This window comes from Canis lupus, chromosome 26 (genome assembly GCF_003254725.2).
Source record: "Canis lupus dingo isolate Sandy chromosome 26, ASM325472v2, whole genome shotgun sequence".
In the NCBI taxonomy this organism is placed as follows: domain Eukaryota; kingdom Metazoa; phylum Chordata; class Mammalia; order Carnivora; family Canidae; genus Canis; species Canis lupus.
Genome location: NC_064268.1, coordinates 36,446,257 through 36,474,202, shown reverse-complemented (window position 1 = coordinate 36,474,202; position 27,946 = coordinate 36,446,257). Strand labels below are relative to the sequence as shown.

Below are 27,946 nucleotides of genomic sequence, written 5' to 3'. Positions count from 1 at the left end.
GTTGACGTTCAGCAGGAGCGCACCGGTTCCAGCTCCGCCGGCTGTTTACCCGGGCACCTGCGCTAGTTGGTCAGCGCCCAGGCCCAACCAGTAGTCAGATCTTCTGAACGTATCAACCCTGGACTTAACACATTGGAATGGAAAACATGCTAGCCTTCCATTACGCCTTTACCTTTGGACTCGGCTGTGAGGCAACAGGCTCACTAAGCTGGCCACAGCGCCGTGCCACTTGGTGGTATCGGTCCTCTTATGTAAGCACCCCCTTAACGATCCAGTTCAGAAGAACCTTTATCTCTCATGGTGCATCCAAAGTTCAGCTTATCAGGGCACGAAAAGGCAGCTCAGCCTGTTTTCTGATTAGTGAAATGAATAAGCAGTAGAACTTGCTCTCTTCCCTTAGTCCTGACCGAATTAGCTGGCGCTTCGTTATTTCTGCAAGTGCCTTGGGATGGGACACCCGACTTACGAGCTCCACTACGATGGACTCTGCAGGGGACACGGTCTGCCTTATAAAGCCAAGAGAAGGACCAGGAACCCTATGTTCTGTAGTGGTTAGTCTTCATTTAAGAACACGTAAGAGTGGACTACGGCACCTCCTTTTATCAGCCTCGTTGGAAAATTAAGTTACTCTACGTGCCTTTTCCCCATCCTGTGCTCTTCCATTGGGGGGAAAAAAATCTACCATTGTATCACAGATGTAATACATGATCATGGCAAAACATTTTAATGTGGTTCAGCAAAATGCAGAAAATAAAAAGTCCTCCCAACTCACAATAGCGTTTCAAAATGCATTAGTCCAGTTATCGCTTTGTCTCTGTCTCTCGCCTTATATTTCCAACAGCTTTACAGCGTGGGGCTGCTTTCTTGAAGACCCCAAAGTTAAATACATTTTTAAAAAAAATCTCAGAGGGGATGTTTTCAAATCTGGCACACATTCTCCTGCTGTCTTAGCGATTGTCAAGCAAAAATGACTCAGGTTGTCGCTCTGGCCACTGACCAGTGTCATGGCTGAGTCGTTGTCCCGTGAAGCTCCTGGACCGGCCACGCTTACCGCCTTCTAGAGACCTGGACCGTTCTGATTTTCTGTGATTGGAAGAAAAAGAATGGTTGGTTAGGACTGCTTGTAAATTAAAAGTCAGTAAGTTCTGCGCAGACAAAATGCAGACTTTATTTCTGAAGTTTCTGTGACCTGGAGACGTGTTATATGTGTAATTACGGCTTGGAGTTGAGACTCCCTGAAATGTGACCTCTGAACTGGCGGGATCTTAGTATATTTTTGAAAGGGAACGTTGAGTCCTTTTCATGTTCTGTTTATCATTTGGAGGTCTTCTTTGGGGAAAAAAATCTAGTTCTTCTGCTGGTTTTTTAATTGGATTGTTTCTTGTTATTGGGTTATAGGAGTTCCTTAAATACTTTGGGTTAATTTCTTATCTGATATATGGTTTGCAGATATTTTCTCCCATTCCATAGATTACCTTTTCATTTTAGTGGTGGTTTCCTGGGCCGTGTAGAAGATTCAGTCTGATGGAATCCCACGTGTTGATTTCTGCTCACGTTGCTTACTTACGCTTTCTGTGTCATGTCCAAGAAATCACGGCCAGGGCTAACGTTAAGGATCTCCCCTGTCCACTCTTGTAGGAGTTTTACACTTACGTTTAAGCTCTTCGATCCATTCTGAGTTAATTTCTGGGGGTGGTACAAGATATGGGTCAAATTTCGTTTCTCTTTACGCGGTCACCCCGGAATAAAACCATTCCCCTTGTGACACTTGCTGGACTGAAAGGAATGTTAAAGAAGATCCAAGATTTTGCCAAGTGAGGAGTCTTCTTCGTTCACTGGTGTTAACCAGGGGACTATGTTCATCAAAATGGGTGGGGGGCTCGCTGTGGGGAAAAGATCATTGCTTAACACATAAGCATTTATTTCTTGCTTATGCAAAGCGCACTCCTGGTCTGGTGAGTCTCTGGAGTAGATGTCTTCCAAGTGGTGACTCAGGGATCGTGTAACCTGTCATCTGGAATAGGCAGTTATCAGGGTCACCAGAGCAGAGGAAGAGAGATCATGGAGAACCCACACCCCCTCTTAATGCCTCTGCGCTAAATACTTCAGTCTGCAAGTGACACATGTCATTGCCACTCACAGCCCATTGACCAGTGACTGCCAGGGGCCCAGACAGCATAACCTCCCCGGATGCCCACAAAGGAGCACACGACCGACATGGACGAGTGCTTCAAGGCTCCATCACCATGACCTCAGGCAAGTACTGTATCTTCTCCACCTCGTGGGGACGGCCGTGGAATCCTTGTCTCCTCCCGCTCTCCGGAGTCTCCATATCTGGTTTCTTCTTCGCTTTGTGATTTCGACTGCTCTGTAGGTACTGTGTCCCCGTTACTCTAAGAATATCAGACAACTACGCGTAAAGGACGGATGGTTGGTCTTTTACTGAGAGTATGAGCTTTGGCTGTTGGTTTCATGTCTCCAGGACTCTTTTTTTTTCTTTCTTTTTATTTTATTTTATTATTTTTTAAATTTTTACTTATTTATGATAGTCACACACACACACACACACAGAGGCAGAGACACAGGCAGAGGGAGAAGCAGGCTCCATGCACCGGGAGCCCGACGTGGGACTCGATCCTGGGTCTCCAAGATCGCGCCCTGGGCCAAAGGCAGGCGCCAAACCGCTGCGCCACCCAGGGATCCCTTGTTCTTTCTTTTTAAATCAAATGTAGAATGAGGATAGGAATAATGCCATCCTCAAAAAATTGCTGTGGGTACTCAATGAGGTAACTCATGTAATGTTTTAGAGCAGTGTCTGGAACATACTATGAGTTCAGTACATTCGTGTTATTTTATTTTTATTTTTACTTCTTAAAAAATATCTGTCCCCCTTGCCTGGCTTGATAAGTGTCAGTGTTGTCCTTCGCGTCCTGGTGTGATTAGTCAGCCCAACCCGTGCCAGTCTCCTTAATCTCCTGACCCATAATGTGGAGTCACAAGCTCCGTAGGCCATCTGGGTCTTTCCCCAAGACCACCGCCCCCTTGCAGTTGGGCCACATCTGGTTAGCTTAGATCTCAGTGCCGCCGGACCCTGTGCTGGCTCCATATCTCAGCTGGATCCTACCTTTGGCTCCCACAAGCTTGAGATTCCTGTCTGGCCTTACCCCGTCATTGAGCTCTGGCTTCTCTCCTAGAGTTATGAGCAAAGTCTGGGCTGGCCTCTTGCATTTCTGGAGTCCTGACTTCCCTCAGGGGGGAGCTGCCCACCCTACTGCCCACCCCAGCTCCTCAGAGCCCAAGCTGTCCCTCAGCTTCCGGTTCAGGCACAGGCTTGGCCCTGGCCCCCCACACAGCACAGGGCACATTAGACACCTCCTCTCATCTCAGGAGCCACTCCCTCTAAGCAGGGGTATTCCTGGAGCCACCTAACCCTCATCACCATCCCAGATCAATGACAAGCCCAGGATGTTAAGTCCTCCTGCAGGCATTATCCCTCCAGGTGGATACATAGGAGCAAGAATTGTTCCCCATTTCCCCCTGGATCTTAAGTAGATTGCCCTTGGGAAGGAGTTAGACAAATCACGGCCAAGAGAGAATGTGAGAAATGGGGTGTGTTCACTCTCCAGCATGGGGATGGTCCAGTTCCCCCTCCTCTTTGCTTTTTGGCTACTCTAATGAGGGTGGGGGTACAGGGCGGTGGCCAGTGTGTGTGCTCTGGGAAGGGAAAAAAGCAATTTTCGGCCAGGCAGCATTCCTCCTCAGGCTTGGTTCGGCCCCAAACAAGATAGACGATATGCTTTCATGTCAAGCTCTACTCAGGTTGTTCTTAACCCCCATGGGCGGGAGGGAGCATTGAGTCAGGCTAGACTTTGATATGAGCAAACTTTCTGCTTCTCTTGGTCCTTTCCCCCACAAGTTCTATCAAAGGACACGGTGGTAGGTTTCCCCCTTTTTCCCCCTATCTATCTCCTCTTCCCCTCCTCGGGTAACCATCAGTTTGATCCCTATACTTACAAGTTCATTCCTGGGTTTCTCTCTCTCTTTGCCCCTTTGTTTTGTTTCTTAAATTTCACATATGAGTGGAATCGTGTGGTATTTGTCTTTCTCTGACTGATTTTGCTTAGCATAGTGCTCCCTAGGCCCACCCTGTGGTTGCAAATGGCAAGATTCTGTTGAATGGCCGAACGGGATTCCGCTGTGTACACACCACATCTTTATCCGGTCATTCATCAATGGACACTCAGGCTGCTTCCGTAATCTGGCTGTTGTAAATAACGCAGCAATAAACATGGAGGCACATGTATCCTTTGAATTAGTCTTTTTGCATTTTGGGGGTAAACACCCGGTAGTGTGATTCCTGAATTGAAGGGTAGTTCTATTTTTAACTTTCTGAGGACCCTCCCTACTGCTTGCTGCACGAGTTTGCATTCCCACCTGTGGTGCAAGAGGTTTCCCCTTTCTCCTCATCCTCACCAACATTTGCGGTTTCTTGTGTTGGATTTCAGCCATTCTGACAGGTGTGAGGTGATAGCTCATTGTGGTTTTGATTTGTATTTCCCTGATGCCGAGTGATGTTGAGCATCTTTGTACGTGTGTGTTGGCCATCTGGGTGTCTGCTTTGAAGAATTGTCTGTTCATGTCTCCTACCCACATTTAATTGAAATATTTTGGGTTTTTTTTTTTTTTTTGGTGTTGAGTTGTATACGTTCTTTATATATTTTGGATACTAATCCTTCATCAGACATGTCATTGGTGAATATCTTCGCCCACTGCTTAGGTTGCCCTTTAGCTTTTTTGGTTGTTTCCTTCAGTGTGCAGAAGCTTTCTGTTGTGATGTAGTCCTAATAATTTATTTTTACTTTTATTTCCCTTGCCTCAGGAGACATACCTAGAAAAACGTTGCTACAGCCAATGTCAGAGAAATTGCTGCCTGTGCTCTCTTCTAGGATTTTTGTGGTTTCGGGTCTCACATTGAGATCTTTGATCCATTTTGAGTTTATTTTGTGTGTGTGTGGTAAAAAGAATGTGTTCCAGTTTCATTGTTTTACCTGTTTCTATCCAGTTTTCCTAATACCATTTATTGAAGGAGCATCTTTTACCCATTGGATATTTATTCCTCCTATGTTGAAGATTAATTGACCATATAATTGTGTGCTTATTTCTGGGTTTTCTATTCTGTTCTATTGATCTGTGTGCCTGTTTTTGTGCCAGTACCACACTGTTTTGATCACCACAGCTTTGTAATATAACTTGAAATCTGGAATTGTGGTAATTCCAGTTTTTTTTTTTTAATTGCTTTGGCTATTGGAGGTCTTTTGTGTTTCCGTACAAATTTTAGGATGTTTTTTTCTAGTTCTATGAGAAATGCTGTTGATATTTTGATAGGGAATGCATTAAATCTGTAGATTGCTTTGGGTAGTATAGACATTTTAACAATATTTGTTCTTCTGATCCATGAGATGGAACATCTTTCCATTCTTCTGTATCATCTTCAATTTCTTTTATCAGTGTCTTAGAGTCTTCAGAGTTCAGGTCCTTTAGCTCTTTGGATAAGTTTATTCCTAAATATTTTATTGTTTTTGGTGCCATTATAAATGGGATTGTTTTCTTAATTTCTCTTTCTGCTGCTTCATTATTAGTGTATAGGAATGCAGCAGGGGATCCCTGGGTGGCTCAGTGGTGGAGCATCTGCCTTCGGCCCAGGGCGTGATCCTGGGGTCCTGGGATCGAGTCCCACATCAGGCTCCCTGCATGGAGCCTGCTTCTCCCTCTGCCTGTGTCTCTGCCTCTCTCTCTGGGTCTCTCATGAATAAATAAATAAAATATTTTTAAAAAGCTACTAGTACTGATAAATTCAGTAAAGTCACAGGATGCAAAAACAATGTTCAGAAATCTGAGGCATTCCTTTAAAAATATATATATATACACACCACATCTGCTTTATCCATTCATCCAATGGACATCTGGGCTCTTGCCATAGTTTGGCTATTGTGGACATTGCTGCTATAAACTTTGGTGTGCAGGTGCATTTTTTATCTTTGGAATAAATGTCCTGTAGTGCAATTGCTGGGTCAGAGGATAGACCTATTTTTAACTCTTTGAGGAACCTCCACACTATTTTCCAGAATGGCTGCACCAGTTTGCATTCATGCCAACAGTACAAGAGGGTTCCCCTTTCTCCACATCCTCTCCAACATCTGTTGTTTCCTGAATTGTTCATTTTAGCCATTCTGACAGGTATGAGGTGGTACCTCATTGTGGTTTTGATTTGTATTTCCCTGATGGCAAGTGACGCGGAGCATTTTCTCATCTGTCTGTTTGGCCATTTGCTTGTCTTTGGAGAAATGTCTGTTCATGTCTTCTGCCCATTTCTTGATTGGATTATTTGTTTTTGGGGTGTTGAATTTTATAAGTTCTTTTTTTTTAAGATTTTATTTATTTGTTCATGAGAGACACAGAATGAGAGAGGCAGAGGCACAGGCAGAGAGAGAAGCAGGCTCCATGCAGGGAGCCCGGCGTGGGACTCATTCCCGGGACCCCAGGATCACGCCCTGGGCTGAAGGCGGCGCTAAACCGCTGAGCCACCCGGGCTGCCCGATAAGTTCTTTATAGATTCTGGATACTAGCCCTTTATCTGATATGTCATTTGCAAATCTCTTCTCCCATTCTGCTGGTTGTCTTTTAGTTTTGTTGACTGTTTCCTTTGCTGTGCAAAAGCTTTCAATTTTGATGAAGTCCCAATAATTCATCTTTGCCTTTGTTTCCCTTGCCTTTGGAGACAGGTCTAGCAAGAAGTTGCGATGGCCAAGGTCACAAAGGTTGCTGCCTGTGTTCTCCTCTAGAATTTTTGTGGATTCCTGTCTCACATTTAGATCTTTCATCCATTTTGAGTCTATTTTGTGTATGGTGTAAGAAGATAGTCCAGTTTCATTCTTCAGCATGTGGCTGTCCAATTTTCCCAGCGCCATTTGTTGAAGACACTTGTCTTTTTTTCCAGTGGGTAGTCTTTCCTGCTTTGTGGAAGATTAGTTGACCGTAGAGTTCAGGGTCCATTTCTGGGTTCTCTGTTCTGTTCCATTGATCTATGTGTCTGTTTTTGTGCCAGTGCCACACTGTCTTGATGACCATAGCTTTGTAGTACAGCTTGAAGTTAGGCATTGTGAGGCCACCAGCTTTGGTTTTCTTTTTCAATATTCCTCTGACTACTCAGGGTCTTTTCTGGTTCCATACAAATTTTAGGATTATTTTTTCCAGCTCAGTGAAAAAAAGTCAATGGTATTTTGATAGGGATTGTATTGAATGTATAGATTACTCTGGGTAGCATAGACATTTTAACAGTATTTGTTTTTCTAATCCATGAGTATGGAAGGTTTTTCCATTTCTTTGTGTCTTCCTTAATTTCTCTCATGAGTGTTCTATACTTTTTAGAGTACAGATCCTTAACTTCTTTGGATAGCTTTATTCCCAGGGATCCTATGGCTTTTGGGTGCAATTGTAAATGGGACTGACTCCTTAATTTCTTTCTTCTGTCTCATTGTTAGTGTATAGAAATGCAACTGATTCCTGTGCATTGATTTTATATCCTGCCACTTTGCCGAATTCCTATATGAGTTCTAGCAATTTTGAGGTGGAGTCTTCTGGATTTTCCACATGGAGCATCATGTCATTTGTGAGGAGTGGGAGTTTGACTTCTTCTTTGCCAACTCAGATGCCTTTTATTTCTTTTTTGTCTGATTGCTGAAGCTAGGACATCCAGTACTATGTTGACCAACAGTGGTGAGCGTGGACATCCCTGCTGTGTTCCTGACCCTGGGGGGAAAGCTCTCAGTTTTTCCCCATTGAGAATGGTATTCTCTGTGGGCTTTTCATAGATGGCTTTATGATATTGAGGTACGTTCCCTCTATCCCTACCCTGTGAAGAGTTTTAATCAAGAAAATAAGCTGTACTTTGTCAAATGCTTTCTCTGCATCTATTGAGAAGATCATATGGTTCTTGTCCTTTCTTGTATTAATGTGGACTATCACGTTGGTTCATTGGTGGATATTGAACCATACTTGCAGCTCAAGAATAAATCCCACTTGATCGTAGTGAATAATCCTTCTAATGTACTGTTGGATCCTATTGGCTAATATCTTGGTGAGAATTTTTGCATTCACGTTCATTGGAGATATTGATCTGTAATTCTCCTTTTTGGTGGAATCTTTGGTTTGGGGATCAAGGTAATACTGGCCTCATAGAATGAGTTTGGAAGTTTTCCTTCCATTTCAATTTTTTAAACAGCTTCAGAAAAATAGATATTAATTCTTCTTTAAATGTTTCGTAGAATTCCCCTGGAAAGCCATCTGGCTCTGGACTCTTGTAAGAACATATTATGACCAACTATATGCCAGCAAATTAGGCAATCTGGAAGAAATGGATGCATTCCTAGAAACTAATAAACTACCAAAACTGAAACAGGAAGAAATAGAGAACCTCAACAGACCCATGACCGGCAAGGAAATTAAAGCAGTATCAAAAATCTCTCAATAAACAAGAGTTCTAGTAGATTTTTAGTGGAGTTGTTAGGGTTTTCTATATATAGTATCATGTCATCTACGAATAGTGAAATTTTTACTTCCTCCTTACCAATTTGGAGGCCTTTATTTCTTTTTGCTGTCTGATTGCTGTGGCTAGGACTTCATTGCTATGTTGAATAATAGGGAGAGTGTGCATCCTTGTTGTGTTCCTGACCTTAGAGGGAAAGCATTCAGTTTTTCCCCATTGAGTGTGATGTTTCCTGTGGATTTTTCAAAGATGGCCTTTATTTTATTGAAATATATTTCTCTAGACCTACTTTGTTGAGAATTTCATCATGCATGGATGCTTTTTCCTACATCTACTGAAATAATAATATGGTTTTTATCCTTTTTCTTATTGATACGACATATCACATTGGTTGTTTTGTGAGCATTGAACCACACTTGTGTCTTGGAAATAAATCCCACTTGATTGTGCTGTATGATTTTTTTTAAATGTATTGTTGGATTCAGTTATTGCTAGTATTTTGTTGAGGATTTTTGCATTTGTGTTTATCAGAGATATTGGCCTGTAGTTCTCTTTTTTTGGTGATGTCCTTATTTGGTTTTGTTACCAGGGTAATGCTGGCCTCATAGAATGAATTTGGAAGTTTTACTTCCTTTTCTATTTTTTGGAGTAGTTTGAGAAGAATAGGTATTAATCCTTCTTTAAATGTTTGGCAAAACTCGCATGTGAAGCCATATGGTCTTGCACTTCTGTTTGTTGGGAGTTTTCTGATTACTGGTTCAATTTCATTGCTGGTAATTAGTCTGTTCAAATTTTCTATTTCTTCCTGTTTTAGTTTTGGTTGGTTATATGTTTCTTGGAGTTTATCCATTTCTTCTAGGTTGTCCAATTTGTTAACATATAATTTATCATAATCTCTTAATAATCCTTTGTACTTCTGTGATGTCAGTTGTTTATTTCTCCTCTTTCATTTGTGATTTTGTTTATTTGGGTCCTCTCTCTCCCTCTCTCTTCTTATGTGTCTGGCTAGAGGTTTACCAATTTTGTTGATCTTTTCAAAGAACTAGTTCCTGGTTTCATTGATCTGTTCTATTGATTTTTTTAGTTTCTATGTCATTTATTGCTCCTCTGGTCTTTATTATTGCCTTTCTTCTGCTAGTTTGGGGTTTTGTTTGTTCTTCTTCTAGCTCCTTTAAGTGTAACTTTAGGTTGTTTATTTGAGATTTTTCTTGCTTCTTGACATAGGCCTGTATTGCCATATACTTCCCTCTGAGAATAGCTTTTGCTGCATTCCACAGGTTTTGGATTGCTGTGTTTTCATTTGCACTGGTTTCCATATAGTTTTTTATTTCTTCTGTGATTTTTTTGGTTGACTCATTCATTGTCTAGTAGCATGTTATTTAACCTCCACATAATTGTGTTTCTTCCTGATTTTTTCCTTGTCATTGATTTCTAGTTTCATAGTATTGTGGTCAGAAAAGATGCATGGTATGACTCTGATCTTTTTCAATTTGTTGAGACTTGTTTTGTGGCCTAATATGTGATCTTTTAGAGAATGTTTGATGTGCACTTGAAAAGAATGTATATTCTTCTGTTTTAGGAAGGAATGTTCTGAATATATCTGTTAAATCTATCTGGTCCAATGTGTCATTCAAAGCCATTGTTTCCTGGTTGATTTGCTTTTTGGATGATCTGTTCATCAATGTAAGTAGGGTGTTAAGTTCCCCTAGTACTATTGTATTACTATCAATTGTTTCCTTTATATTTGTTATTAACCGTTTTATGTATTTGGATGCTCCCAGTTGGGTGCACAAATATTTATAATTCTTATATCTTCTTATTGGAACGTCCCATTTACGATTATATAGTGCCCTTCTTCACCTCTTGTTACAGTCTTTGTTTTAAAGTCTATTTTGTCCTCTATAAGTGATGCTACTCTGGCTTTCTTTTGATTTCCATTTGCACGATAAATATTTCTCTAGCCCTTCACTTTCAATCTGCTGGTGTCTTTAGGTCTGAAATGACCTCTTGTAGGCAGCATATAGATGGGTCTTGTAGTTTTTGTTTTGTTTTGTTTTTTAATCCATTCTGTCACCCTATGTCTTTCAATTGGAGAGTTTAGCCCATTTATATTCAAAGTAATTATTGATAGGTATGTATTTATTACCATTTTGCTACTTGTTTTGTGTTTGTTTATATAGGTTTTTGCTGATCTTTTCCCCTCCTGCTTTCTTTCATGGTTTGTTGACTTTCTTTAGTGATATATTTTGGTTACTTTCTCTTTATTCATATTGCATACTTATTATTTTGAATTTGACGTGTGGTTACCACTACATTTGTATAAAACATATGCATGTAGCAGTCTATATTAAGTTGATGGTCATTTAAGTTTTAACCCATTCTTTATTCCTGTCCTCCCCATGTTTTAGGCTTATGGTGTCTTATTTTACATCTTTAATTTTACAAATCCCTTGTCTTTTCACACTCTCACATTCTTCCCTTTCCTCTCATAGAGTCTCCTGTAATATTTCTTATAGGGCTGGTTTGGTGGTCATGAATTCCTTTTAGTTTTTATTTGTCTGCAAAACTTTTTTTTTTGAGACTCTATCCCTCCTTCTATTTAAGTGACAGTGCTGCTGAGTAGAGTATTCTTGTTTGCAGATTTTTTTCTTTTCAGTGCTCTGAATATATCATGCCCCTCCCCTTTGGCCTCCAAAGTACTGAAACATCTGCTGATAACCTTATAGGATTTCCCTAATATATAACTGTCTTTTTTTGTCTTGCTGCTTTTAAGATCTTTTCTTTATCACTTTTGCCATTTTAACTACTCCATGTCTCAATGTGGCCCTCCTTGGGTTGATTTTGGAGGGGAAGGTCCCTCTGCTTCCTGGATCTAGATATTGATTTCCTTCCGCAGATTAGAATAGTTTTCAGCAATTATTTTTTTCAAATTCATTTTCTGCCCCTCTTTCTCTATCTTCTTCTTCTGGAATCCCTATAATGTGAACAATGTGGTATTTTTTCCACAAACGCACTGTGCTGATGGAAGATGCTAAGCATCTGAGATTTACATAGAGGAAATGAGTTACATCAAAAGATGTTGTAACCTTGTCCCTAAAATGAAGATAAATGCAACTGCAGCCTGTTTTCCCCCAATCTGCCTTCATAGTCTTGTATGGCAAACAGGTCAAATTTGTCACTGCCAAATGTAATAAATTCCTATCCGTGGTTTTGGAAAAAGATAAATCGTCAAGAGAATAATTTCCAAACACTCTGTAAAGGTTACATAGCCCCACGTTGGTTTTCTAAAAGTAAGAAAATAGGGAAAAATTTCATTTCCAGTCTTACCTACATTTCAAACTCTCTGGATGTTTCCAAAATGGCAAAGGACACTCCTTCTTCCGGACACTGAGTTTGTAAGACTCTACTGGGAAGATCATTAGAACCACCCAGAAAAGAACTGTGTTATAAGGCTAAATGCACAGAACTACCACTCTTGGGCATCTACAGTCAGCCTAATTTAAAAACTCATTCACAGCAAGCTGTAGAGTTAGCAAAGAACTTTAAAAATATATGTTGTCTGTGTGAACCTTTCAGCAAGGTAGGTTTTTGTTAGTCTCCATTTTTCTAATAAGGAGAATGAAACAGAGAGCTTAGAGTCACTGAGAAAAAAAGCCTCAATCTTCAGATTCCAAATTCCAGTCCTTCTTGTATATTCAATCTTTGCCTTTATTTTTTGCTCTTTGAATCAAAATCAGGACTGAGGCAAATTTGGGGAGAGAAACTCTGCTTCCCTAGAGAAGTTTATCTACCTTCTTCTGTAAGAAAAGCAGGATTGTAAAAATTGCTGGGAACAAGGGCATTGTGAACCTCCCAGGGAAGGAGAGCCACAGTGCACTGTTCTGTTGCACACTATCTTCCTCCTCTGCTCTGCCACTGTGGTCAGAGCTGGGACATCCGTTATAGAAGGAAACTGGGCTCCCCACTGCAGTGAAGTACATCCATTAGCCTCATTCTCAAGCTCAACATATGACAGGTGCAGAAGGGGTTTAATAAGGAACAATCTCTCCAGCTTGGAACAGAAGGGACCTCTTTTCTATTGCTTGAGGTTTGAGGTCAAGATTCAATGGAGACAAGTATGATGGTGAATCTATAAATAGCTGATAATGGGACTGCTTTGAGTTTCAAAGGGATTTTTCAGTCCTTTGAAAAATGTATGAGGTAGTAGGTATCCTACCATAAGTACACAGTATGGCAGCCCTGTGTACTTAAAACTAATTTCTAATTTCTTTTCTGACCTAATGAAGAATCCATTGTGTTAGACTGCTCATTACTTTTAACTTTAAAAATGTTCCCAGAGGCAGCTTGGCCTACACAGTGTCCAGTGATTGGAATGCATATATTCTCCAAAGGGAGGTCCAATGCTCACTTTTATGAGATTCAGCTTGGGCAGGTTCTTAGTTGGAGATAACAGAATCTACTCCATCTAGCTCAAGAGAAACAGGATTTATTAGGGGATGGAGATAACTTGCCGAATCATCGTGAAGACTCAAAACAGAGAATTGGGGTTGAACTTCCAGGAAAAACCTGTCGACTTAAATACAGACCTGAGCTGCTGAGGGATGGGCTGCTTTGGTCATGGTCCTGAAATAGAGAAGGGGTTGTAGTATCTAGAAGAAGTCACCACACTACTGTCTCAGTCATGCTGCCACGATCCAAACCAACCAAACAGATGTACAATTGAGTGTCTCTTCCTATGTGGCTCAGTTCTGAATCAAAATCTCACACTAGTGCATCTCAAAGACAGAACTGAAACTGCATCTGGGACTCTAGGCAAATGAGCGTCTGGTGTTGGCATCCACCCAGGTTTAGAAAGAGTGTTGAGGGAAGCCCTCTATAGAACCAACAGCGCTTTAAACCACATCTCTTCCCTCCACAGGCATACTAAAGAGCAAAGCTTATTTCCCATCATTCTAGCCCCCGACCCGTCCATCACTCTTCCATTTACCCATCTCTGTATCCACCTATCCATCCATCCCCCACTCATTCATCCCCCCACTCATCCATCCATCCATTCATCCATCCATCCATCCATCCATCCATCTGCCAATCCATCCATTCATCAATCTTTGCACTTTGGATATTATTTATTTAAAAAAAATCTGTTTCAGAATATGTCTAAAAGACAGGACTATTTCAAAGATCTGACTACAACTTCATTATCATACACACATTCTTAATAATAATTCCTTAATATCATCAAATATCTAGGCAATGTTCCAATTTTCCCAATTGTCTCATAAATTTCAAAACCAGTTTGAATAAGGTTCTAAATAATGAGGGTTTGGGTGATACAGCATAAATTGATTGACACGTCTCTTCAGCCTCTTTTAATCGGCAGTTTCTTCTCCTTTATTCTCCTCTCCTCCCCTGCCTTTCTCTCCCCTCTCCACTCTGCCCCTCCTCCTGTTTCCTTCCCCTCCTGCTCCTTATCCTCTTACTTCTTCACCTCTCCTTCCCACTCCACTTTAACAATCTCTTTGTTAAAGAAACTGGGTCATTTGTCCTACAGAGCCTTTCTCAGTCTGGATTGTGCTTGCTCTATGCATCTTCACAGTGTCTTCTACTATAGTTGGTTGTCTTTTGTATTTTCCATAAATAAGCACTTGGATATAGAGGCTGATCTAATTTAGGGTTCTTTTTTTTTTTTTTTTTTTTTTGGTAAGAGTACTTGAGAAGAGCACATCACTCAGAGGCTTATAATATTCATTTGTCTCTCTTTTAGTGACATAAGCATCCAGTTGATGATCACTGCCTGAGTCCACCTTTTCACTAAGGGTTTGCAAAACATCTAGATTCTTGATGTCATTCTTTCTTCATTGATTGGCTGGAATATTTCAAGTGTGAGATATTATCCCTCATCAATGATTGGCTTTCCCAAAGCATCTCAAGATGCCTTTATATAGGAAAAGCAGAGGACATTCTTGATCTGCACCCCCACCCCTGCCGCCTTTATTTCTTACCAGTTTTCAGAAAAACAAATTGGAATTCATTATTTTAAAGGTAGCATCTTTTACAGGTAATCAATGAGGTTGTTTTTAAGTATCACTATGACATCATGGATTTAAGCAAATTTGGTTTGTGTCAATCTATTGCAGTTTTTTTTTAACTGATGCCCAAATTGACCCATTTGAGAGGGAACTTCTATCTTTTTACATAATTCTAATCATCTTATCATCATCTTGGCTTCATTAATTCCTTGTATGAAAACATGTTGCAGGTTTCTTTTGTGTATTTCTTGCCCCAGACCCAGAACTAGCCATTTCTTCAAGGATCTCTTGTTCCCTTTAGTAAGAAAAAGTATTTAAAGACCACAATATGGATGCTTCATGAAATAATAGATACTTTTTAAAAATAATTTATTCTTCAATTATTGCAAGGAGCAAAGAATGAAAAAGAATGTGACGATTAGCATGGAGCATAGAAAGTCAGCATCAAGCCTTTGAAGGCCCCTACTCTGTAGGTATAAGTAAAAAAACTGATGGTGTTGTTTGATGGTTTATGAGTTGGGGTTTTGGGAGAAGCATTTTGGGGGTTGAATACAGTTCATGTGTTTCTCTCTAGCTGCCTCTGCCCTCTGCAGGGTAGTTCTCCCTCTGTGATAGTGCATGGTTTGCTTCATCACCTGCTAACGAGGAGTGGCCACTTGGAATTGCTTATCTCCAGAGGCTGCGATGCCAGGGCCCCGATCAAAGTGACACAGTAAGAATTTGGTGAGAAGCAAGAGATCTTGCCTAGGAATCTGGAGACTTGGGCTCACATCCTGCAATAAGTATTGCTCAACCGTGCTCCCTTTTAACCATCCTTTCCTGTTCTAGAAGCCATGTAACCTTTCTGTGTGTGTTTCCTCATCTGTAAGGGGTGGTAGTGTATGCGTGCATGTCTTGGTGTAATGAGTAGAGTAGGACAATTATCTGTATCCTAGCAAACAAGCTTTATCTGAGGGCCATTCAGACAGAAATAAAATATATGTACAAGTTAAAATATTTGCAGTGATGTTATCTTCCCCCCACCCCCAGGTAGTTTTACTCCTGGCTTCAGGAGCCCGCTGTTTTGATGGGCACTGCAAATCCCCTTGACCCAACATCACTTCTCCACTGGCTCTGCTGCAGCGCTCGGCATTTCCTCACCCTCGGCATTTCCTCACCCAGTTCTCACCCTTGGTATTTAGGGATGGTTCTTCACATATTGTCTGGAAGAAATGATATGTGATCTACTACAACTCTGGTTACAATGATTCTACCGGACTAGACTGTGGGTGACCACCTTCTAAGTCTTGGTGTGAATGAGCATGGCAGGGCTCCTTTCCTTGGGGAGGAAAGTAGTGGCGAGGTCTGGGGTGGGGGGAATGGAAAGTACAGTTTGGAGGCCCACTGTTAGGGTGAACTTTGGGAGACAATCTCATGGCAAGTCACTAGTGGATGTCTGTTGTTTTTACCTGCCTTGATTTCATTCTAGAGAATTACCCATTCTCTGTGGAGATGATGGTCTTATTGAGAGGACTATTTCCGTCTCTCCTCAAATGAAAGGATGTGTCTATGCTCTGAGCTAGGCCAGTCAGATGCTGTCTCTCAGGAACTGAATCCCAAGTGGTGCAACATAGAGACCTACCGCAGCTGGAGTGGATCCATCTCCATGGCGGTAGCTCCTGCCACTTGGATCTGCCCTGATGTCTGGCCTTCCAGAGCCTGTGTCTTCAACTTCTTTTGCTGCCTTCCAGTGAATTTACTTCTCTCTCTTCCCTGCCCTGCTTAAGTAACCTGGATTTGACCTCTGCTCCTTGACACCAAGAATTCTAGCATAAATGCATGTAAAAAAAAACCAAACTGCCCCTCCAGCCCCCCTTGTGTAGCAGAGAAGTAGCTAAGCCACATTACTAAATGCACTATTGGAAGGCACTTCTATCTCTAGTTTTTCCACTGGACTTTGGGGGCTGGTCTCTTTTAACTCTGCAAGACATGAAGAGGCCTATGTGTTCTTCCAACTGCTTCCTGGACAGCTTAGATTTTGTAGGAACCAAAGGCGGGGGGTTGGCCTATTTCTTCCTCTCTTTGCCTCTTCTGGGCCTCTGTTTAACTCCATGCTGTTATACAGTATACATCCTTCAAGAGGAGGTAACACATTTTATCTTCTCCATTACAAAACTGTGCACGGCTCTTACAGAAAATATTTTTCATGAAAAAATGAAAACAAAATTCACTCAAAATCGTATCACCAGATTACAGCTTAAAATCTTGCTGTGATTTCTTGTAGTCTTCATGACCACACATATATAAATAATGTATACTTTTTAAAAACAGGATTATAATGTCTTCTAAACTTAAAATACCTTCAAGGAGTTTCAGGTCATTAAATTATTTAATGGTTGCACAGCATTCTTGCCTGTTGTATATTCATTATTCACATTCTCAGTTCACCTAAACCTTCACATTCTTTTTATGCACAAGAACCTAAGAGTTAAAATCACTTTCCTCACCTGAAATTGGTGTACACATAGCTCAACGTGAGCTGTAGCCCACACTAATGTCCAGCATGCATCATCAATGCCTCTTGAGCACTGGTGGAGTGACCAGAGGCAAATAAAGCAGGTGCTCTTTTTTTGGTGCTCTAGGTTACAGACCTCGCACAGAGCTTGCTGTGCTGGGGAGGTGTGTAAATGCTGAAGTCAATGACCTTCAGCCCAGCAGATCTTCTGCAACTTTTACCTCAGTATCAGTCTGTCCCAGGGGAGAGTTTGCAGACGGCTCTTGTTATCAATACACTTTAATCTCGTCCTGCACCAAGCCCACACCAGTATGCTAATGAGAACTCTACTCTCCTGGGCATGACTGTGAACATCTTTCCTCACTAGGTTTCAGAACGTGCTGAGAAATCTTGGCTGAGCACCGTGCAGGGGGGAAAGGAACGACATTCTGGATGGTCATTTGCCTTACTGGATGCAGGATTTCTTTTGATTGGTTGAATCAGGTAAGAGTATTTGTATTTTCTTGGAGAGGGAGGGAGGGGTCTTGAATCATCCCTTTGTCTTAGAGATCTTGCTGAAATGCAAAAAGCTTCACTCGGTTTTCTTAGCTTTGGAAACCCGTTTTGCCAAATTATTACCTTTTTACTCTCACGATCTTGAAAAACAGAGACCTCAGCATGGTAGAGATGTGGCAAGTGGCTTGCTGTTGTGTCCCAGCCTCATCACTGGGCTTGCAAACTGTGCCAGATCAAGCGAGAACCAGTGGGAAATGTCAAATCTTTTGAGTTCCAACCATTAGCTCAGCTCTCCATGGTGTATTCCGAAGGCAGACAAGGCATTTGCTTTAGATTTGAATCCAGATTGTAGTCATCAATGAAAAATAAATAGTGGAACCGGTTAAAAAAGAAAGGTAATAATGTTGGTGGTAATTCTGGCAACAGGGCAGTGAAACCCGTGAAGTACATGATGGAAATCGGAGTTAGAGCCGGAAACTCTAATGTTAGATCAAGTGCCACTGTTGACTTGTGTAAAATGCTGCTGGTGGTAATCAGTTCAGAAGAATAAAACTAGCACACACACACACAAAAAAGTGATTTGGAGCCATGTCTGTGTGTTGTATAGGCTCCTACCATGTGGCCACATTCACACGTATGTGCCATGTGCGTGTAGATGCTCTGGGGTCGGGAGGTCTGCTGCCGCTCGGCCTTGTTGAATTGTCCTGGTGGAGCAGCAACTCTCCCAGCCAGGAGGAAGATGAGTGAAACCAAAGTTTTTAGAAAGAACTAGGTACACTGGGTTTGAGGTTTGCCACTGAGCTAGCGGCTACGGACTAGTAAATGTACTTGGATCGTCCAAGTTTCAGAGGCACAGGTTAGAAGTGTTTCCTGACTCCTGAGGGCTGACAGTGAATGTTGGGACCGAGATCAGAACTAATTTGTTTTGCCTTAAATTTGAAGTTGTCCCTGATGGTAGCAGTGAAAGTGACCATGGTGGTGACAAGTGGACAAGGAAAGGGTACTAATGACCAAGAAATTTAGGAAGATGTGCCAGTCTCTTTGTTCACTTCCAGTTCAGCCTTACCTGTGAAATGTTTGCTGTTAGACTGATTTTTAAACTCTAGTCCAAGGGCACCTGGGGGCTCAGTCAGTGAAGCGTCTGCCTTTGGCTCAGGTCATGATCTCAGGGTCCTGTGATCGAGCCCCACGTTGGGCTCCCTGCTCAGCGGAGAGTCTGCTTCTCCCTCTCCCTCTGCCCTCCTCCCCTCTTGTGCTCTCTCTCTATCTCAAATAAATAAATAAAATCTTTAAAGAAATAAATAAACTCCAGTCCAGGGATTGCAAAATAAAATAAGTACAAAATAAGGTAGTAACTTAGATAGAAAAGGGCCACTGGGAAGAGTCTGTGGTGGGTTGGAGGACGCATGCCCCCTCTGAAGGAACAGCAGCTACTATGTTCTACAAGCTCTTGGCACCCAGGAATGCTGACTCAGTGCTGCCACGGTTTATGAACTATTTTGAAAGGAAACTTGAGGGTTTAGATTTGTAAATGTAGACTCTCTTTTTACAGATGAACTGTAAGCTCCTCTATCTTGTCAACTAAATCAAATTGAAACAGAAAGTTGGGCCATGCTAAGCACACTTGTTTGGAGGGAATTTGTAACTTGGCGGGAGTGGGGGTAGCATCTGAGTCACATAATACCCATCTTGGCAGCACGTCCTAGGACTAGGACTCTAATCCCATCTCATTGCTATGGTTCCCTGAAGTATGGGTTGAGAAAATGGGCTATGAAGTTCCTACCTGTGATTCCAAGAATTCTTTAATGCAGCTTCATTTAAACTCCCTTCGAGGACAGTGAGGAGCAGAGTTGCTGTTTTGCAACCTAACGATAACTGCAAACATTTTGAACACCTACAGGACAAACAAATTATTGCTTGTCATCTCATTTTCATAAGAACTCTATAAGGTGGGGACTAAGATTATCATCATCATCACACCCCCATTTACAGATGGAAAAACCAAGGTTCAGTGTTGGGGAGGATCTCCCAAGGTTGCTGAGTAAGTGGCAGAAATGAGATTTGGACTCTGGAGTCAGAAAGTAAAATACATTTTTTTAAAAGATTTATTTACTTACTTACTTATGATAGACATATATATATAGAGAGAGAGGCAGAGACACAGGAGGAGGGAGAAGCAGGCTCCATGCCGGGAGCCTGACATGGGCCTCGATCCTGGGTCTCCAGGATCGCACCCTGGGCCGAAGGCAGGCGCCAAACAGCTGAGCCACCCAGGGATCCCCTAAAATCCAATTTTTAACCACCATATTATACCTTCTCCTACAATATGTGAATTTTTAGCTTCCATAGTCTGAGTGATGATGACTCTGACTCCTAAAGTATCTTAAGGGATCTGTAAGGACATTTTCTGCCTTTGTAGAACACAGGGGCATTGTCTTTGCAGCTTTGTCTTTGTCTTCATCCTTTGACAGGGTTTGTAAAATGTATGGGATCTTTCTGATGATAGAAGAGGGAGATTTTCCTAATGCCTGGCTTGAGACCAGAGAGGCCACCTTCCCTTTCATACCTTTTTCTCATTAGATATTAACTGAAAGTTAGCAAATGGAATTTAAAGGCCAAAAATTTTTTTTTAATTTTTTTTAATTTATGATAGTCACAGAGAGAGAGAGAGAGGCAGAGACATAGGCAGAGGGAGAAGCAGGCTCCATGCACTGGGAGCCCGACGTGGGATTCGATCCCTGGTCTCCAGGATCGCGCCCTGGGCCAAAGGCAGGCACTAAACCGCTGCGCCACCCAGGGATCCCTAAAGGCCAAAATTGTGTGTAGACACCTCCTTATAGACAAGGTCCTTTTCCTTAGGCCATGACCATAGGGGACAGCCCTAACCAAGGGTGATCACCCCTGTCGACAGAAGTGTTCCCACATCGACCCGTGTGCAGATAGCATCATCACCACCAACGAAAACAGTATGATGCAGCCAAGGGATACACATACATTTTAGCTTAGTTGCTAATGCCAAATGGTGAGTGGTGGCTTCTAGAATGAGCACTGTGCTGAGAAGAGTCTGGAAACCACATCTGAGCTCACCAACGAGTGCTGTAATTGACTGGTCTTGTCTGCCATGGCTTGGCATATGCAACTAGTGGCAGGTATGCTCTGTACCTGCCATGGCCACTATCATCTATTTGTGCGGTGGCACTAAGACATCACGGGCTGGGGCAGCTCAAAGCACATTCATTTTAATTTGTGATCCTGTCTTTTCCTGCCTCATCCATTTCTGCTTTTCCTCAGGAGAGATGGCCAAACGCACCTTCTCCACATTAGAGACGTTCCTGATTTTCCTGCTCGTGATGATGACCGCTGTCACGGTAGCCCTTCTCAGCCTCCTGTTTATCACCAGTGGGACCATTGAAAATCACAAAGGCAAGTTGTAGTGGGCTCTCTTGGGTGCTATTCCTAGCCTGTGGGAAGTTTCTTGATTACTGGGGACGCCAAGGCAAAGAACAGTGTCTGCTGATAATGCCGATAACAGGGCTGTTCAGTGTGTACTTAAGCAGCCTAGGATGGCCAGCTCACCTTTACATTAATTGCCCTTTCTGCATTGATAGCAATTTTTATCAAGTTTACCTTTGCCCCCAAATAGTCAGTTGACAGGCATTCTGACATGGCACTGACTCATCTGTCACTTTTCCACTGACTGAAGCCCTATTCAGAATTCTTCAAGGCCCAGTAAAGTGAGCATTTGCCCCATGCTCCTGTCTTTCTCTTTGACTTTTCTTGGGCATCATCTTCTCTTGGGGACAAAAGGAGAATGAAAGACCCATTGAATATCAACTAGTCTGTGGAAAGCATTGAACTCAAATTCTTAGGAAGGCCGATCAAGTTTTATAAATGAAGTGGAGTGAGGAGGTGGAACAGGGTGGGGCAACGATCTGCAGCCCCTCCTGAGTGCCAACTGTTAGTTGTCATGGGGTCACATGGACTCAGATCCCCAGAGTTTTCAAGAGAAGCTAGAATGGATGATTAGGCAATTCTTGATATATATATATATATATATATATATATATATATATATATATATTTTAATATTGGGAATTCATTTAGTTTTTGAAGATGATGTAGGCTACATTTACAGGCAATATTGGGCCCTTGGATCTTTGATGGAGCCCTACTTTAATGGCAGGCCCTATACTGATAAATAAGTAGAGAAGACAGGTGGGGGTTAAACGCTTTGACCCAAGTAAAGGGAGGGCTGGCTTTAGGCCAAACAGAAAAGGCTTTCATCTCAGTTTTCCCTCTTGTGGCCTCTTCTTTCCAGCACATTCTCTACCATGACCCTGAGCTTTCAATTCCCTGCAAACACAGAGGGACAGAGATTCTCTGTGCCAGTGGTGTGGAGAGCAGGGGCATGAACTGCTAGGAAAGAAAGGACCCATAAGACTTCCTCAGTTTGGGCTTTTAAAGTTAGAGAATCCAGAGGCTGAGATTCAGGGAGGTGATCAACTATTCTTATAGTAGGAGTTGCTGTTTGTTGAGTAGTTGCTGTGTGTTGAGCACTATGGTCACGAGTCTACATACTTTTCTCACTTAATTCTCATAAAACTTCTATAAAGGTAGGTGCTAGTCTTAGTACCATTTTCCAGATGTAGAACCTGAGATTCTGAGGTCACAAAGAACTCACCCTTGGCCATTGGACTTGGTTTGCTTTGGTTGGCACTCCATTCCTACTTGGTATCAATAAGGCAAAGGTGCCTGCCTCCTTCCTTGCAATAATTGATCTCTCGAGGGCTTGTGGTTGAGAAAATATGGATTCTAACTGCACAGTGAATATAGATGAAATAGCATTAGATTCTGAGTCAGAGGACCTGATTCATCTCGTGCTGTCCGTGAAATCGTCGTTACATTCCTTCTCTGGGCTCCATACATATATACATAAAATTGAGGAGATCAGACTAGGTGACCTCTAGCTTTTCTTGAGTCCTCAGGATCCCAGGGAGTCAGCAGTCAATCTCCTAAGTACTTTCTGAGCACTGATGCTTGTGACAGTGACATCTGTTGCCTTGGCCACCTTGGCTATTGTCTGGGGTGGAAACAAACAAATAACAAGCATATATAAGATATCTCAATATGTAAATAGGACCAAAGCTATATGCTGGCAATTATTCTAAACGTTTAATATGTACTAACGTATTGATTGTTCAAAACAGCCCTAGCAAGTAGAATATTGTTACCCCTATTTTATAGATGAGAATAATCAGAGGAGAACAGGGTAAGTGATTTGTTCAGCTAGTAAGTGGTAGAGTCCATTTTCAAACACAGGGTGTTTGTTTCTGGAATCTGCTCTTATAGGCTCTGTGCCATTCTGCCTCCCTTGATGCTCTGTGTGTGTGTGTGTGTGTGTGTGTGTGTGTGTGTGATAGTCACATAGGACATGTACACGCATATATGTAGATGGTGATATGAGTAAAATAAGGTGGAGCTATGCTTTTAAAAATTTTTAAAGATTTTATTTATTTATTCATGAAAGACAAAGAAAGAGAGAGAGGCAGAGACATAAGCAGAGGGAGAAATAGGCTCCGTGCAGGGAGCCTGACGTGGGACTCGATCCTGGGTCTCCAGGATCAGGCCCTGGGCTGACGGTGGCGCTAAACCGCTGAGCCACCAGGCTGCCCAGGTGGAGCTATGTTGAGCATATATGATCTAGTCTGCATTCTGAAGGCTTAAGAGAGTTGGGGAAGAGGGGGCAGCATAGAGATGGGGAGGGGCGTGGCATTCCCAGCTCAACCTAGTGGAGCTGCCTCTGAATGTGATGGAAATGAACCAACTCGGAAGGGAGTCATGGAGCTTGGTTGGTGGACAAGAGGGAAGTAAGGTCTCTGAATGCAGAGAAGGGTGGAGACAGATCCCTGGAGTTTAGATCTAGTAGGCTGTGCCAGGAATTTGGCACCTGGTTTGTTTGTCTAGAGAAGTGCAAGGGGAATAGGTGCAGGGCCATGAGTTTGACAAGGAATGGGGAGTTGAAGGACATTTGACATGGGCCTTGACTGTTAGGGTGAAGTATCTCCAGTTCAAGAGAAAGATCTTCTTTAGGATTATTATATACAGGAAGTTCCTGAGATGTTTCTTACCATATATTTTAAATATAAGAGAATATATAACAATTTCTCCTTAGGAACCTGAACCTACGTGTTCTAATCGATGCCAACAAATACGTGGACTGGAATGTTGTTCCTTGAGTATTTTATTTTGCTTTTAGATTCAGGTGTTCCCACAACCCAGAGCTCTACAACCACCCTGGGCTCCACAGCCACTCAAGGCTCAACACTCACCCATGGCACAACAGCCACCCCGACACCGCCAGTGGTCACCACCCCAGAGCCTCCTCTCTTTCAGAACTTTAGTGGCTACCATATTGGTGTTGGGCGAGCTGACTGCACAGGACAAGTAGCAGATATCAACTTGGTAGGTAAATCATGGGCTCCTCAAGGAGAAAGAGACAAGTAATGTTATAGCTTGCATCCTACACTTACTCCTGATGATCACATCATCTTCTCACTTTTCCATTGACTTTACTGCTAACACTATGAATATTGTACTCTAAAGAGGGACCGTGTGTTCAACTGCAACTCCTTTATAAAGCCAATTGGCCATTTTTCATTAATGGAAGTGGCAGGGCTGGCAAACTCACATACCATGGGGGATGAGCTGGTACCATAAAGGACTGAAGCTGGCTCGTGTAAGTCTTTAAGTGTCTAAAGAATCCTCAGTTTGGAGGGCAGCAGGGAAGTTGTGGGGTACAACTGGAAAGTGCATGGTTTTGGCAATTATTGCCATGTAGGGCTGCCCTATCTTAAAGTCTTTTCAAGAGAAGCTGGAAAATCTCTGGATCAGAGACCTGAGGATCTAAATCACTCACTTGGAAAATATAGGCAAGTCTAGTTAAAACTGGAAGCCTAGTGGAGGCCGACACTGTAAGCCAAGGATAGCGCGTCTGTGGGTCGAGTGTGGCCCACTGGCTGCTGGCATGCAATATCTTGGTTGAGATGGTGGATATATTCATTCACCTCAACCCTTCTCTAGGAAGCTAGGACATGAGGTTTTTTGATGAGATTTTCTTCCTCCTAATAAATCATCTTTAGAGTCTAGGAATTATTCCCTACTGTCTTTTCTAAGAAATAGCTCTACAAACCCTAAGTGAACACGCCTATGAGGAGCAAAGCAAGCAGTAGAGGGAGCATTCTGAAGACTTTATGGGTGGGCCTTATGACACGGTGAGGAGGGGGGTTTGCAATAGGTAGATTTGATCTGACTCAGTTGAGGGACGGTCAACAGGGTGAAAGCCAGAGTGAAAAAAAAACAAAAAAAAAAGAAAAGAAAAGAAAGCCAGAGTGAGACATCTTCAGTAGATATTATCTAATCGTAAAGAAACCATTTTCTTCAGAGAAAGAAGAAGATCCCACACCAATAAAACAAAGAGAGGGAGACTTCAGTCTTTAGGATGTTCCTGGGAATGTGGGACGGTGGTAGGGGAACTACTTCATTCCATAGTACCTTAGGCAGGAGGAAAGAACAGAAAACTCTGGAAGGTCTCTGATATGGTAATGGAATGCCCAAGCCACGCCAGCCCCTTCCTTAACACGTGGGCCTGTGAATGGCTTCTGCCAAACTGATGGCTACTGTGTGTTTACATTTTTCTGCACAGAAAACGATGATGGCTTTATTATTGAAAACACATCGTATTATCTCATGCAGAGCCATGATGTCCCGTGGATTGTGTTTTACTTTGCCTTTCCTATGTGGTCTCTTCTTGTGTGGGTGTGCCTGGTTCTGGTGGCAGGGGAGTGAGGCAGACTGGCACTGACTCTCTCTTCCTTTCTAGATGGGCTACAGTAAAACTGGCCAGAATGCCCGGGGCATCCTCACCAGGCTGTACAGTCGTGCTTTCGTCATGGCGGAGCCCGATGGCTCCAATCGAGTGGTGTTTGTCAGCATCGACATAGGCATGGTATCCCAGCGACTCAGGCTGGAGGTGAGTGGCTGAGGTGACAACGCAATGACATGATTTAAAAGAAAAGCTCTGTGAGTGAGTGTGGCAGTAACTAAGCCCTCCTGGCTTCTCATCCAGTGAGTTCCACTGCCCTCCACCCTTAGAAGCTCTTGACAAACCAGCAGACGATGGCAGTCTAAGTCCTCTTGGTCAAACTTGCTTTCAGTTCTGCTGACAGCTCTTTGTCATTATTAATGTTAGTGTTTTGAAAGCTTATTACGTTCTAGGCGACCTTCACACACGTCCCCTTATTTAATCCTCCTTGATAGAAGCCTGAGGGCTCCAATTATTCACTAACCCTTCCCTCCAGTGTATAGACAATTGAGAAGAGGTGCAAGGAGCCAGATGAGAAGTGAAACACGGCACTGAAATGAGGTCGGCCATAAATGGCTCAAGTTGGGTGAGAGGTACATGGAGGCCTCATTATGCTATTCTCGTTATTTTTGCATGTGTTTGAATGTTTCCATAATAAAATTTAGAAAGAGTAGTTTTGGCTCTCTCCCTCCTTAAGCTCTATTGTAGAATATGGCAGACTTTTCTGTGATTTCTCCTCAAACTGAGACCCGTGTTGCCCCCTCTGTGGGGAAGATTGAGCTTAGTGGAAGGGTGCCCACGGGTCCTGGGCAGGCAGCAGTAAGATGTGCAGAGGGAGAAGGAGAAGTAGGGAGATGGGCATGGACTTCCAGGTCTGTCTTTCTAAGCCAGTGTCTTGGCCCTGAGGCAGTTGTAGTTTCTGCATGGGATCAGGTCACAGAAAGAGAGTGTGCTCTCCCTATGTCTGCTCACATATTGACAAAGGTGAGGAAGAAGAGAGGCTGGAGCACCAGGAGAGTGACTGTTAAATGTCTACTCTTCAATGTCACATTCTATCAGCCTCGTCTATTAAACCCTGTTCCTCCCGCTGTGTGAAATGGCCCACGAGAGCGATGATGAGGGCGCCTCGAGGCATTTCTCCAACATAGCTCCCCAAGGGGGGAGCGGAAACCACCCCCATCTCTGGATGTCCACTCCTACACTTACAACACAACTATGAGGTGGGTTTGTTGTTATCCCCACTTTATGGATAAGGCAACAGAGTCTTAGAGAAGGCAAGGAACTTTCCCAAATTCACACAGTTATCAAATGGTAGAGCTGGGTTCTGAACGCACATGTGCCTGATACCAGAGCCCACATTCTTACAAGTGACATTATTCTATTATCTTGGAGGGGCAAATGCACTGACTACCCATTTTTTGTTGTTGTTGTTTGTTTTTGTGTGGTTGTTTTTTTTTTTTTTTTTTTTTTTTTTGGCACAGTACTCTGGTCACTTCAAGGGGCACACAGCCGAGTGAGTCAGAACCCACATTCCCTATGAGCTCACTAGCCAGTTGGGGAGAAGAGGAGGGAGTGGAATCGAAAAACATAGTAACTATAATTCACTGGAGTACAGTACAGTGATGTGTTAGTTATCTGTTACTGAGTAACAAATAGCCCCAGAAATCAGCTGCTTAAAACAGAAAACATCTTTCATTCTATTGGTCAGGAAATCAGGACTGGCTTAGCTGGGTGGTTCTGGCTTAGGGTATCTTGAAATCAAGGTGTTGGCAAAGGCCATAGTCATTGGAAGGCTTAATTAATCCACTTCCAAGATGATTCACTTGTGTGGCTGCTGGCAGAAGGCCTCCTTTCCCTACTTTCCATATCCTCGTGGCCTAGAACAGCCCCTTCCCTCGGAGTGGGTGATGCCAGAGAACGAGCAGGGAAGAAACCCCGGGTTAACCTCTCCTAACCCAGCTCAGAAGTTGCACGTCCAGCCTATTGTGTCCATTGGAAGCAAGTCTCCAAGTCCAGGTCACACTCAGGGATGGGAAAGCACAGCGTGCCCTCTGAAAGGGAGGAGTATCGAAGAACTTGTAGACACACGGTGTTTTAGAACCACCACAAGGGGCCTGGAAAGTAGGGGATAATTTCATAGTGGATCTGACATGTGAATGGGCAGATTTTTATTTTAACTCCAGCATAGTTAGCAGAAGAGTTATAGTAGCTCCAGGAGTAAAATGTACTGATTCAACAACTCTATGCAATACTCGGTGTTCATCATGGCAAATGGACTCTTCATCCCCTTCACCCGTAACTATCTGTGTTTGTTCTCTATAGTCAGAAATCTGGGTTTTTTTTGTTTGTCGCTTTTCTTCTCTTTGTTCATTTGTTCTGTTTCTCAAATTCAGCATATGAGTAAAATCATCTGGTATTCATCTTTCTCTGACTGGCTTATTTCACTGAGCATTACACTCCAAAGTTCCTTCCATGTTGTTACCGACGGCAAGATTTCATTCTTTCTTATGGCCGAATAATAT

General features: G+C 42.6%; 1 protein-coding gene across 1 annotated transcript in view; it reads left to right on the top strand.

The window, feature by feature from the left end:
- Positions 1–2,156: 2,156 nt before the first annotated feature.
- Positions 2,157–27,946, top strand: part of LOC112656250 (neutral ceramidase) — an 88,488-nt gene continuing 62,698 nt past the window's right edge. Inside the window, exons 1-5 of the mRNA XM_035706146.2 lie at positions 2,157–2,256; positions 17,436–17,551; positions 20,855–20,986; positions 23,820–24,025; positions 25,443–25,592. Of these exons, the coding sequence (XP_035562039.1) occupies positions 20,860–20,986; positions 23,820–24,025; positions 25,443–25,592 (483 nt within the window). The 5' untranslated portion in view covers positions 2,157–2,256; positions 17,436–17,551; positions 20,855–20,859. The remainder of the gene's footprint in view (positions 2,257–17,435; positions 17,552–20,854; positions 20,987–23,819; positions 24,026–25,442; positions 25,593–27,946) is intronic.